This window comes from Prunus dulcis, chromosome 7 (assembly GCF_902201215.1).
Source record: "Prunus dulcis chromosome 7, ALMONDv2, whole genome shotgun sequence".
NCBI lineage: Eukaryota > Viridiplantae > Streptophyta > Magnoliopsida > Rosales > Rosaceae > Prunus > Prunus dulcis.
In genome coordinates, this window is record NC_047656.1 from 2953353 (window position 1) to 2967580 (window position 14228).

The window sequence follows — 14228 nt, forward strand, 5'->3', positions numbered from 1 at the left end:
CTGTCATATTAAAAAAAGATGGTTTTGTTTGGGTTTGTTTAGGTTGCAAAAGGGATTCGAAGAGAGACGAAATTGGGGTTTGGATTTGGGTAGAAAAGAAAACAAAGAGGAAGAGGAAGAACTAGGTTTTGAGGGCAAAGCTGTGGGTTTTGTAGGTTGTTCTTGATCTTCTTCTTCTTGAGAAGATGCGTAGTTAGTTCAATTTAACATCAAAACTTACATATTCCCAACAATTCATTTTCTGGAGAAGCTGTTCTTGAAGAGGGCATGTAAACCCAGACTTCAAAACCCCCCCAAAATTGGACCAAAATGCTCAGACAATGGCCACCTAATGCCAACACATGTTGTCATATTCAGAAAAGATGGTTTTGTTTGGGTTTGTTTAGGTTGCAGAAGGGATTCGAAGAGAGACGAAATTGGGGTTTGGATTTGGATTTGGGTAGAGAAGAAAACAGAGAGGAAGAGGAAGAACTGGGTTTTGAGGGCAAAACTGTGGGTTCTGTAGGTTGTTCTTGATCTTCTTCTTCATGAAAAGATGGTAAACTAAATTTCAGAGAAAAGTGATAATGTGCAATAAGTGAACAATAAATATATATTTATATGTGATAGTTGCAGAAAAATTAGGGAGAGGTGGTATTTTCAAAAAAATTATAAAAAGGGGTGGCATTTAAAGCTATTTCCCTAAAAAATTCACAAGAGCTTCACCATAAGTGCATGCAAGGACAAAATTGTACGTCTACTATTTAAACCACTAATAAATAAATTGAAAAGAAAAAACTAAATGAAATTAAAAAGTTGAAAAAAAAAACAAAACAAAACAAAAAACAACTCAACCACCACCCCTGTTTCTCCCACCCCATCCAATCCCTATCCCCAAAGAATCCTCCTTGACGCACAACTTTTCGGAATTAGAGAACAAGATCAAAACCAGTAGATGAAGCAACAAAATTCCTCTACACCACCAAAATCGTCCACAGCTGGAACAAAAAGATAAAACAGCCTGGAACACCAAGCAAGTATCCAACAATTTTGTTTCTTTTCTAGCTAGCTATAGGATCTACCACAAAAGAAAATTAAAATAATTTATGAATTCATTCACAAGCTTTCCTTTATTTTTCTGTCACAATTAAAGAACCCTAAATTGGGAGAGGAATTAATTGAAATGGGAATAATATACAGACGCAGATGGAGAAGTTATATGTATAAAAGTTGATGATTTAGAGGGACCCGGAGAACCGGGTGGAGGAGGACTCGCAGGAGTGGCGGCTGTTGGAGGAGTGAGAGTGGGGGACGACAACGCGGAGATCTGGTGGGGGACAATGGTGCGAGGCTAGGAGTCGGTCTTGCCGTCCATTGTGTAGGATTTGTTTGGGTCGTTGTCTTCAATTGCAGTGTTTTAATGGAAAGGGTGCTCTGAAGACTGAGAGATTGTAGGGGAAGATGGAGAAGTTGCAGAGAGAGAGAGAGAGAGAGAGAGCTGGGTTAGGGGCGAAAGGGCAATATTGCCCATGCGCGTGTATCTTAAGTGACGGAATATCCCAATTACACTTGATCTGTTTACAATGCAAAGTGTGATGAAAATTGAAAAATTAAAAGTGTTGTGACTAAAATTAAATTTGATCTTAATTCCAATGATCAAAATTATAATTACCTCTAAAATAAAATATTAGCACATGGCACCTAGACAAATTATTTCTGAATCAGAAAAAATAAAAAAATAGAAACTATATACAAAAATTTTATTTAGACTTAGTTTTTTTAATGTATTATTTCATTCAAAATACAACTATAATGTGGAACATGAAATTTGGGGGGAGTTGTGGCACACAAGAAGAAACCAATATTCATATCAAAATTAAAAACAGATTACATCAGTAAAGATAGAGAGTAAAGAAAGCAACCAGAGTGGAGCTTCTTCTATCCAAGTCTGAAAATTCGAACACCAAAGAGCATAACGTGGAAATTTTACTTCTAGAAGTTAGCCTTGTGAAAATTTTCAGTCCAAAAGAAAGAAAAAGAAGGTTTGGGAATTTTCTGGTGAACAGATTAACATATTTCAAAGGCATACCTCATTGACTCAGAAGGATTGAGAGAAAAAACAAAAAAGGTAGTGGAATACATTTGCTGGTTTCTTCCCTCTTACATTTCTGTGGAAGAGAATACACAAAACAGTGGCAAATACATGTAATCAAAGGCCTGCCACCTCTGTGACTTTGACCTGAAAATGCATCTGCCAGCTGAATTTTTAATTAAATATTTACACGCACAGAAGCAACATATATTCACTCAGATGTGAACCCGTTCTTGGATAGCTCGCCATTCCAGAACTCTTCTGGCTCGTGTTGGAATGATACAGTTGTTTGAGTCCTTTGAATACCGCATAAGTGGTTTAACTGGAAACGGATCATTTATCTGATGTTATACATGTAACACAAGAACTAGGAACAGAGAAAATGCCCATTGAACAGAAGGAAGAAGAGCTGCAGAAGCTGCAACAACAGTGTGTTAGAATAACTGAACATTAACATCAATGTTTAATTCAATCTCTTGACAGTAAAATAGTAATATTTTGCTTTGGTCAGCTTGAAAGAGATATTGTAGTAATCAATCAGCAACCTTGTCGTACGAAAGAGATTGTAGGAACCAGAATGGACAAATACTATTCAAAAGAGCACAGAAATTTGACGATAAAAGAACAAACAATATAAAATCAATTGACATACATGTGGATGGCGATGGTTCAGCTGATGACATTGTGCCAGAATGTCTTGTATCTGATTCACTCTTTGATGGCGGCTGGACATGAGCAAAAACCACATGAGGCAAAGGACTAGATACTGGAACTGAAGGGTAGATGGGTGCTGATGGCTGTACTTGTTTTTGTGGGGAGGGAATAAAGACAGGAGGAAACATATTTGGTGCAACCGCAGGAGCAAAATGAGACTCCTTTCCAGTCTTCCCTCTAGATCCAAACTGGAAACTGGGAGGCTTTGCTTCACAACTTTTCTTAGGTGGAGAACCTTTCTGTGCATCAGGTGAACCATCCTTAGGTGCAGGCCCACCTTTTTGACTTGCAGGTGGACCACTGTCGGGTGCAGGTGCGGGTGAAACTGCAGGAGCCAGATGGGGGTTGTGGTGGTGATGATGATGGTGGTGATGATGATGGTGATGGTGGTGGTGGTGATGGTGGTGCGGATGGGGCAGTGGAGCAGGAGAAGGTGACGGCACAGTGCCATCACCACCATTAAGGGAGTAGATAGATGATAAACGGACTTGCTTAACTCTACCAAATACAGTATTATTCAGGCCCAGGTTTCTTGAATGAGAGCCTCTGATGGTTTGAGACAGTTGTTTTAACCTTTGCATTGAAGGAGTATTTCCAACAGTCAGAAACACAGATGCCCGAACAGTTGTGGGGGCTGCTACTGTTGAACCTCTTGAGTTTGACAAGCTAATATACAAGTTCTGCGGAAAACAAAACAAAATCAATCACAATATGCAAAAATGCATTGAAGGCTATGAAATCATCAAACTAACAGAATAGAAAATTTTCAACAAATTCTTGGATGCAAACATATGACTACATAAAACTACAGATACGCCTCAGGGAAATATATGCACAAGATGCAGGTACTGAGAAAACATAAAAAGGATAGACTAACCTCATAGGGTGCTAGATGTAATCCTGCCTTCAGCTGGCTTTTCAGTTCGTTGAAATTTAATTGTATTTGATAGATGGAGAAGTTTAAGGTAAAATTGAAAAGGATCTGCACTTTCTGCAGAAGAAACGCATTTTGTGGAGGAACTATGGTAATTCCACCTGGAAACTTTAGTACCTCAAAAAGGAATGTGCGCCCAAACAAGGATGTATTCAGGCTGAGTGATTGGTGTGTCACCAGATATTCAAAAGATGACTTGATCAAACTTTGAGAAGTGGGTAATAATTTCGATGATTTTGGCTCTGGATCAACCCCAAACACAACTGTTGTTGTGTTTGATCCAGTTAAGGATTCCACAGATAAGATTACGACCTGGTTCAAACAGTGAATTAGATCAAAATATAGAAAAAGATGGAGACTCTAATCAGAAAAGAAGAGTGCAGTACCTTAATTGATGGAGCAACAATCTCATCAAAAATGTCATTTTCAAGCTGCAAAATATTATCCTCCATCAAAGAAACTGGCTTCCAAAGATTGAAACTTGCTACTATATAATGATCTGGATAAACAAATGTCGTCAGTCACAAACCATAATTCGTACAATGTCATCAAAACTAATTTGAAATTGTTCTCAAGCAAAATGGAAGGAAAAAATAATAATTTCTGCTAGAAATGGAATTTCAAAAGCAACCTGTTAGGTGACTTATGAGGATAGTCAAGGAAAAAAAAAAACCAAAGCAATGAAAGGAAGTAGAATACTCTGCATTGGTTAGGTAATAAAATGAAAAAACTTAGCACAACACTTGGAAGTTGGAATCAAGTGATAGCATAAAGCAGTCAAGATCAACAGGAACAACTGCATTTTACATTGTCCCAAACCTACCCACTTTTAATTGCCTTATAGATTTCTCTGGTGATCTAAACAAGCTTCCAAATATACAAAACAACAGATATAACAAGGTGAATCAACGCACTTAAGACCCAAATATTAGCATCAAATTCAGATGAATCTTTGGGCACATAATACTCTCTCTCTTAATCTCTCTCTCTCTAACATCACCATTCTCCTGATTAAGAGATTCTTATAGATTGTAAGGCTGAACTCACAGATTATACCCTCCAAAGCCCATTCTGTACCCAGCTTATCATGAGGGGAAAAAAACAAGAAACACAAATTACCACAATAGTGGACTAGTGGCAGTCTTCACATCTTTTGGCATTGTAAGTGGGAATCCATTAATAATAAATAAGAATCACACTCAGATGAAGGTGATTTATCATGTCTTCCAAATGCACCCTTAAAACAAACACACACACACACACACACACACACACACACACACACACACACACACACACACACACACACACACAGAGGACAATGATATCAAACTTCAGCAGGATTTTTTTTTTGGGTCAGAAACTTCAGCAGGCTTATTAGCAGATTAATATGAGTTTCCTTCTTTCCTGGATTGGTTGTGATTTAATTTTGCAAAACTTTTAGATGCAAGTAAGGGCAGAACCAGTAAATAGTATTCACACTTGAAAAGGCAAAGGACAATAAAAAAAATGCACAAAAACATACAACCTCCTCCCCTAATAAATACAGAAATGAAATTTTTTGCAACAAGCTGCTACTACAACTCTATATAGAATGTATAGGCTTGAGCGCACATGGTCACCTGATGACCATTGTATCAACAACCTGTAAATTGAAACCCAATGGTTGAAATTAATTCCAGATGAAAAAAATAAAAAATTTATTGGGATTTGAACCCAATTTATCATACTTGCTGAGGATCATGCGAATCAAGACTCATTCCATGTCTTATATTTCATTGAATAAAAGACCTTCAGGATTGATAATTAATTTACAACTCAAAGAAAGGCTAGGAGGAAGCTTGTAATCAGTAGTAACTCCCTTGGAAATCAAACTCTAGCACATGCAGGCAAGTGAAAACTGTAGCACAAATTCCCATTATAACATCTCAAAAAGAGAGATCATGGGTTATGTGACATGCCATTATACTGTATAGGGCCAGTTAGTAGCAGAAGATAATGATGTATAAAATATAAGTAAGAAAAATATAGAGTGAAATACTCATGACAAAATACACCGTATTTTATTTTCTTCACATCCCAAAGATTTTCCTCTCTCTCTCTCTCTCTCTCTCTCTCTCTCTCTATATATATATATATATATATATATATATAATTAACTAGTGGTGATTTCTATTTGAAGCCGTTCAAACAAGCGTAGGGTATGGCTGGACATGATTCCATGGTTCTCTAGTGTTTAACATACCAACTATCTTATAGATCATAGATGAAAAGCACACTGACTTAAACATGAATGTTTTTCCTCATGCACACATCCAAATAAGAACATGTTTCTACTTCCATAAAGGATGCCTCGATATATATATATATGCTTTTAAACTTAAATCTCTGGTCATTAAAGCAAGTTCACAGCACAAATAACAGACGGGAGCTTAAAAGGAAAAACATCATTTGGACTAACACATCCACGTTTAGCATCTGCAAACAATTCCTTAAATGCAGGTCCTTTACACTAAGGCTTACTTTAAATAGAAATGCACAAGGTAACTGAAACAAGAACGAAACACATAAATCAACAAAAGGTCTCACTACAATTATTTTGTTTTCAGTTTATATTCAAAGCAAATAGCAATGTTCCTATTTGTTCCGAATAATGTAGGGAAGAAAAATGCAAAATTAAACTCATGAAGCATAGATTTTTTTATGCCAGGGATGCCCAACTTATTTATGTTTCTCATTTTTAATGAACCAAAATAACATAAACAAAATATGGCAAAATGTCTCAATCGCCTGAGTTCCTACATTTTCTCAGCAACCAACAAATACCCACCAAGACCAACAAAACCAAAAACACACTCCAACCCCAACAACACCCCCAATTCGCCAGAACAAAACAACCGGTAAAAGAATTCCAACTTGACAATTTTGCTTCCCAACATTTTCTCAACAACCGAACCAAAAGTCATAACCACAAATCATAAATATCTACATAAAAATAAATAAATTAAAAAACCCAAACTAAAATTCCAAAAAAATAACCGAAATTTCAGATCCAACAGCTTGTAACACAATGTCGGTGCACACACACACACTAACCAAATTAAAGCCCAATTGAAGAAATTGATCAATAACGCACCTTTGAACTTTGAATCAAGATCCAGATCGCTCTGATCCGCAAACTGAAGAAATGGAGGTAACCAGAACATAGCAGAGAGGAACAAAGCAACAGAGAGTAAGAGAACCAAGATGCATCTGAGGCCAATGAATCTCCGAAACCCAACACAGCAACCAGCACAGTGAGCCTCTGCATTTTGAGCTGAGGCCTCAGAGGCAACATTGGAAGGCAAAGCCTGGTCTTCTTCAGACTTTCCCATGGAGAACAATGCAAGTGGAATAGTGGGTCAGGCTCCATGCCCGGTTTGCTCAACTGGGTCTTGGATGGTTTCAGCCATTCTGGACTGTGGGATGAGAAACTCAAGCAATCACCTCCAAACTTGAGAGAACCAAAAGGGATTGTGGCTGAGGAAGAAGTGTTGGGGTTTTCTTCTTTTGCTCTGTTTGAATTTCCTCTGGTGGAGAAATAAATAATGAGTTTAGGGTTTGAAGGTGGGGAGAAGTAACTTCTGCTGCAAATGACAAGTTGAAGTCTTTTTTGAGATGGTGTTGGTTTATCTGTTTTTCCTTTTTAGTGTTTTTTTAAATGTTTTTTGTGGGTTTTCTCTTTCTGTAAGTTTTTATTTATTAGACAAATGAAGTGGAAAGTACGGCGGGGGTTGGGTCATATAAAAGTTGAAGTCAATGCGTTTTCTAAGTTGCCCTGCGCGCCTCTCTCAGCCTCTCTCTCTCTGTGTCTCTCTCTCTCTCTCTTCTTGTCGCCCAAGCCTTGCCCCTCTGTTTCTCTGTTGCTAACTCTTTCTGCTGTGCCCCCTGAAACCATATTTCCGAAAGTCATAGCCGGGACCCCATACCAAAACACCAACCTTGTTAGTGTTGTATTTACAGATGCCTTCTTCAAAGGGAAAGAAGCATTCAAAGAACCAATCAAGGTTGTCGAATTCTGACAACTTTTCTTAACCTGGGTCACTTGATTTTGAAGCTACTGATGAGAGTTTCGCAAGCTCTCTTGAACAAGCTTCGGTTAAATACCCATCTCTGATTCAGAACGACCCCAAAAGCTGTAAAATTTGACTTTCAGAACCTTCCATTCCAATGTCGCCTCTTCCTTCTCTCCTGGATCCATTGTTGCGGTAATTTCCACTTTTTCATCTTCTCTTTTACAAAGCAATCCAAGTTTTCTTCTTATTTTATTGTTGGTTTAACTGTGTCATGTTTTTGCATTCATTGGATTGATAGGTGTCTCTTCCTTTTTTGAAGAGTAGATTTTCAGATGGATTTCCTCTCAGCTCATTAGCAGATGAATGTGCTAGACGTTTTGGGGTTGATTCTTGCGGGCAGTTAACTAATGACGCAGGGAACTACTTTGCTCTTGCAATGATTTTTCCTTCTTCTAAGGTTTGAAATTTGGCAACTGAGTTAATTTTTTTGCTCCCTTTATTATGTATGGCAATTGTGACAAATGGTTTTTCTAATAAAAAAATGGGGTCTGCATTTTTACCCTGGAACATTTTCTTTACTTTTATTCATATCTTTTATCTCAGATTACAAATAACGGTGTGCTATTGTCTTCAAATCTTTCCAATACAATGGGTTGTCCTCCATCAGGCAGGGTCATATTCATCCACTACGTACAAAATCAATCCCAAGCTGGTCTTGTATGTGATACAAGAAAAGCGCGTAGAACTAAAGTTAATTGTGTCTCGGTATACGACTGCAAGGATGTGTTCATAAGTTATGGTCCTCCTTTTATTACATTCATTCATGAATATCTTTTTTTTATAGTTAGTTTTGGTTTACGATGTGCAAAGGGAGTGCTTCTTCATGATCCTCCTGTTAGAGTTTTTGTAAAGAATAGTGGAGAGAGCAAAGAGAATACACAAAGAATCGATTTAACAGAAACTTTGCATTTCAATACTCTAATCAAAAAGAGCAGACTCAGTGTGTGCTATATTTTCGTTAGAAAGACCAGCTGGATACAATTACATGCTTTGTATCACAGCCCTTCATCTAAAACTGCTTTCTAGAAACATTACACGTGGCTTGTACAGCCTTTCACTACTCAAGCCTAACACCTGTCATTTTAGTGACTAAGTGAATACACCATTAGCTAAATAGGCTTAGTTACATTTTCTATCAGCTGACTACTTATATTTCAACACCTCCTGGTATGGGAAAGACTTATTTGGCTCGATTATGAATTTTTCTCTGTCAATGGATCTGAAGTTGTGAAACAATACCATGGAGAAAGTGAGCAACCTTTGCGTGAAGTTTTTGACTCAGCTAGCCAAGCTGCACCTTTTGTGGCTAGGTTTTTATTCTCTGTTTCAATTTTCTTGCCTTTTATTTGAAGGATTCATTTTCTTGTTAAAACTTAGATGCATGTGGTGGTAACGGCAAATATACAATTATGTACTTTCATTCAACGTGCAAAACTGTTTTAATCCTTTTCATGTGCACTATTGATACTAGTCTAGGCCTTTAGTCATTGTGAACCCTGATGTGATCTCTGTAGATAGCTCATTAAAGGTCTCAAATAAACATGGCACATGTTTTCCTTAGAATTTGGAAGTTGTCAGAGTTTACAGAAAGCTTGAAATTAAGATTGTTAATCCATTGTGAGGTTTCTGGATTTAGTTATGGACGGGAAGGGGGTCGGTGGAAGGTGGAGGAAGTGGATTTCTTGTTGCTTGGAGTCTACAAATTTTTCCATTATGATTAAGGGCAGGCCTAGGGGTAAATTCAAGGCTTCTAGAGGTGTAAGGCAGGGGGGATCCTTTTATCTCCTTTCTTGTTCAATTTAGTTGTTGATGTTTTGAGTAGGCTCTTGGAGAAAGCCCAAGAGAACAACATGATTGAGGGGCTCAAGATCAGAAATGAGGGGGTTGAGATTTCTCATAGGCAGTTCGGACACGATACTGTTTTTTTCCTTGGATGCTGCTGAAGAGAATTGGGAAAATTTACTAGAGTTGCTGAATTTATTTTGTAAGATTTCTGGGTTGAGCATCAATAAAGCTAAATGCTCTCTTCTGGGCATCAACTCTAATTGTGAGAAGATTTCCATATTGACACAGTCCTGGGTCTACCTCTTGTGGGGAACGCGAGAGCCCTTAAATTCTGGGATGCTGCTGTGGAAAAGGTGGAATTTCGCCTCCAAAACTGGAAAAAAAAAAACCTACTTATTCAAGCGTTCCTGAGTAGCATCCCAATTTATTACTTGTCCTTGTTCAAAATTCTGATCAGGGTGGCTCATAAATTGGAAAGCTGATGAGATGTTTTTTATGGGAAGGTTCTGAGGGAGGAGTAAATATGTGAGGGCTGCAAACAGATGAGACACTGTTCACCTTGGAAACGGTACTTGTCGGGACCCCTGGAAGAATACCTTGGGGGTACCATACCTTCCTTCAATGTTGCGACTTGTTCGTTGGAAATGGGAACCTGGTGTTGTTATGGGAGAATACTTGGTTGGATGAGGGTTTTACTGTTTGCGCTCTCTAGAAATCAGCACCATTGTGCTGCTAGTGTCGTGTATTATTATGTTCATCCTTACAATTGGAATTTTGGTTCCAGGAGAAATCTTAATGGAGGTGGGTGAGTTGGTGAGGATGTTGCAGATTTTGGATAGGGTTCGTCTGTCCCAATATCGCAGTGATAGCAAAGGTGGAAGCTAGATGGGTCCAGGTTGTTTTCCTGCAAATCCTGTAGTTTTTTCTCTGTAATAGTGGCGACATGCAGATTTTTCCCCCAACTTCCCAGATTTGGAAGTCTAAGGCCCCTCCTAAAGTTAAATCTCGTGTGGTTGCTAGGTCTCGGGAAGCTCAAGACCTGTGACCAACTTCAAAAGAAGAGGCCTTTATATGAGTCTTTCTCCCCACAGATGTGTTATGTGAAATCTTTGCGAGGAAAGTGTTGATCACGTGTTTCTTCATTGTCCTTTTTCTTTACAAGTTCGGTGGAAGTTTTTCAGGGAGATTGATGCTTGCTAGGTAAGGGGAGAGACAGCCAAAACTTAATCTCTAGGCTGTAGGGTTATTCCTACCCATCTCCTAAAATAGGGGGATCGGGCTCTTAAAAAATCGAGAGAATAATTGTAGATGCTCTTATGCCTGCAAAATATAACTAAATACTGGAAAAGGTTCTCTCCTAGAATTATACCAAAGACCTTACAGCAAACAAGGGCTTGATTTGTATAAAATAAAATAAAAATTATGATAAAAACTTTAACTTGGAGGAAGTTTGCTAAAATACGTACTAACAGGACATTTTGAATTTAGAAGGTTTTGATTAATGGGCAATGTATGCAATTAAAGGTCCTTTTAAAGACGTAAAGACAAACTAAAATATATATTAACGAGCTTGATGCTATTGCACATGCTACACACGTATCAAGGGATTACTCAGATTCCACGTGTTCATTTATCTCCTATTTGGATTTTTCTTCACAGACATCTGTGCATTTGAAGTAGAGGTGTTAAACGGGCCATGCCGGGCTGGCCCATCTCATTTAAATTCGTGCTTTAAATGTTTTTGTGTTGGGCCGGGCTGATCCATTTAATTTATCGGACCGTGCCATGCCGGCCCATTTAGTAAAATCATTGATCCCGGCCTGGCCCAAAGCCCATGTCCATTTTGAAAAGGGACGGGTCGAGCTCGTGCTCGTGCCATACTTCGGCCCAAGAACCAATCCATTTAATTTGAATTTTTTTCCCTTGATTTTTTTTTTCCACTAGATAATTCAAATTATAAACATTAAAAATATAATTAGAGGCAAGAAATGATGAACTATTTAAAAACATTAATCAATCAAACATCCAAACAATATGAAATGACGGAGGGTAAAAAGTGTCCAACTCCACAAAGTCCACTTCAACTTTTCATCTTTAAACAACTTGTTATTTTATATGTGAAAAAATGTCTTGCTTTGATTATAAGAGAAGCGTATATGTCATATGTACTGATTAGATATCAAGTCCATTGTTGTTTAATTAATTTGTAGTTGATATGTTTAATTAATTAAGGACCCAAGTAATTTCCCTAAAATGAAAGACATCAAATATATATTTATGATTTTTTAAAAAAACATATAAACAATGACATTAGACGTCAAATTATTGCATTTTGACTTTTGAGAAAGAAAAAAATGTTAAGTGGGCCGTGCTTGGCCATGCTTGGGCTCGTGTCGTGCTTGAAGCATGCTCGGGCCAAGCCCGGCCCATGTCAGGCCATGGGCCGGCCCGGTCCATTGGACCTGATTTTTTTATCCCGGCCCGGCCCAAGTTTTCATGCCGTGCCTAGCACGGGCCATTAATATTCGTGCTTGTGCCATGTCGTGCCTCATTTAAACGGACTAGGCTCGTGCCGTGCTGGGCCGGCCCTTCCCATTTGACACCTCTAATTTGAAGGGAACAAATTCAAATAGTATTGTTTCCTCTAAATCTATCTGGATTATATTATACCATCAATCACAATATTTAGAAAAGAAAAAAGAAAAATGAATGTTTCTTTTTCTCACCTAATTTTCCAGAAGTACTTGACCACTATGACAATTTGCAACCAAATGAAAACTTGATTCTTCAATCTTCGTTCATTCGTGAATGAATCAATATACTCAACCACCCAAAAAAAAAAAAATCCATGTCCAGATGCATACACTGGTACCATATATTGAAAACCAAAGTTACGGAGAAGAAGAAAAAAAGCTATACTTTATAATGCCCCATCCTCAAGTGGTAGCTTCTTCTTCTTTTTTCGGGAAACAAGTGGCAGCTTCAAGAGTGAAGAAAAGTGAGGGAGAATGGGTTTTTTTCTTATGTGCTTAGAAGTCATTTTACAAATGGATAAATTTGTCTTTAAAATTTTGAAGACAAGGTGGGTGAGAATATAGGAGAGGTGAATGGAAACGGCAGCACTCTTTTCTGAATGGCATAGTGCCATGCGGGAGGTAGGGTCAATACTTCCATGTCTACATGCAGTCATTTCTAAACTACAAGATGTCAAACAAAGTAGGGCAAATATTCAATTATGTATTCTTCTCCGATATTGAGGTATTTATAAGGAAATACAACCCTAAATAAAATATGAAATAAATCTAAATTACAATAGGAAATAAATCTCAATTAAGACAAATAGGTAAGTAACCAAAATCTTAACATAGTAAGGAACCATAATCCTAACTAAATAAGGACTCGCCAACACTCCTTCTCAAGTTGGTGCAAAGATGTTTTGCATGCTTAACTTGACAAGCGAGGCGTAGTGCACCATATTCGAGGCAAATGCAAAGGCAAAAAACAAACGCAAAGCAAGACAAGGGAAGAGACAAGGCAAAGCAAAGGCAAATAAAGGTAAGGCAAGGCAAGGCAAAAGCAAAGGCAACGTAAATGATGGATCAGTGACAACAACAATGACAACGACAACAATAATGGAAAACGGAATACAGCAACAACAAATTCTTCCATATAAATTTTAGCTAATTCACGCAGACACAACTTCACTCCCCATCTCCCCCTAAAGAGAAGGGGTCGTTGGAGTCAAGAAATAGGAAAAACATATTATTTTCACTCCCCCTTCCCCCGTTGAAGATTAGGGAGGAAAACACTTAAATTGCAAGGAGAATGCAAGCATAGGCAAGAGAAGAGCCATGAATTTTTCTACTGGTGGGCTAGCTAAAATAAAAGTATACATTAAATCATATGTTCAACGATAATTAAAAGTATACCTATTGAAGTTGTGCCTTGCAATCTTTGAGAGTGTTGAAATCTTTTATTATTAAATGGGAAACCACCAAGACATATATTTATAAAAACAAAATTTTTTTTTTTTTTAACAAAGTCCAGCAAGAAAGGTGTGCTCATAATTAGAAAAGTTGTGTTGATGGGCTATAGGTCTTTTCTTTAAATAAATATTAAATATACCTAGGCTATAGGTCTATATTCTTTAAGGAAAAAAAAAAAAAGCCTACATGGGCTACAAGCCACTATAGCCATGTAGATAGCTTCGCCCTTGAGCATAGGTCACAAGAAACTTGACTCTGATACTATGTCAAATAAATTACAATTTTACCCTTGGGATGGGGAATTGAATGGCACTGTTGCATAGAGTGCATCGATACAAGTTTGTAGACACGTAGGGGGCTCAAATCAGAGTTTTAACGAAGAAGTTATGGTCAACGGAAATTCAGTGGCATAACCGTAAATATTCCAAAAAGACATATTTTTAAGTGACCAATTAGATCGATCTCTCTCTCCCTCGCGAAACCTCTTTCTCACCTTTGTTACAACTGCCACGACACAGGCGCCCTACGTCATCTGGTCGTCTTCGGCCACAAAACTGGTTCTAATTTTTTCGTCTCAATTCTAAGGGATTAAGCCAAAAATTCGAATGAAAACCCAGCTCAAA

General features: G+C 37.9%; 1 protein-coding gene and 1 long non-coding RNA gene across 2 annotated transcripts; one reads left to right on the forward strand and one right to left on the reverse strand.

Annotated features, from left to right (window-relative positions):
* Positions 1–2052: 2052 nt before the first annotated feature.
* On the reverse strand, positions 2053–7421 carry LOC117636051. The gene is made up of 5 exons (XM_034370488.1): positions 6856–7421; positions 4106–4218; positions 3663–4031; positions 2724–3465; positions 2053–2489 (listed from the first exon to the last, which is right to left on the reverse strand). The coding sequence occupies exons 1-5, from the start codon at positions 7091–7093 to the stop codon at positions 2419–2421; spliced, it is 1533 nt and encodes a 510-aa protein (XP_034226379.1). The 5' UTR covers positions 7094–7421; the 3' UTR covers positions 2053–2418.
* Positions 7422–7513: 92 nt separating this feature from the next.
* LOC117635729 lies at positions 7514–8699 on the forward strand. The gene is made up of 3 exons (XR_004586941.1): positions 7514–7966; positions 8073–8231; positions 8378–8699. It is a non-coding gene; the product is annotated as an uncharacterized LOC117635729 (long non-coding RNA).
* The last annotated feature ends 5529 nt before the right edge of the window (positions 8700–14228 follow it).

Coding starts and splice junctions, on each gene's coding strand:
- LOC117636051 (XM_034370488.1), bottom strand. CDS start 7,093: ATGGGAAAGTCTGAAGAAGACCAGGCTTTGCCTTCCAATGTTGCCTCT. Junction 4,032..4,105: donor TTGTTGCTCCATCAATTAAG/GTACTGCACTCT, acceptor TGTTTGAACCAG/GTCGTAATCTTATCTGTGGA. Junction 2,490..2,723: donor TGAACCATCGCCATCCACAT/GTATGTCAATTG, acceptor CTGTTGTTGCAG/CTTCTGCAGCTCTTCTTCCT.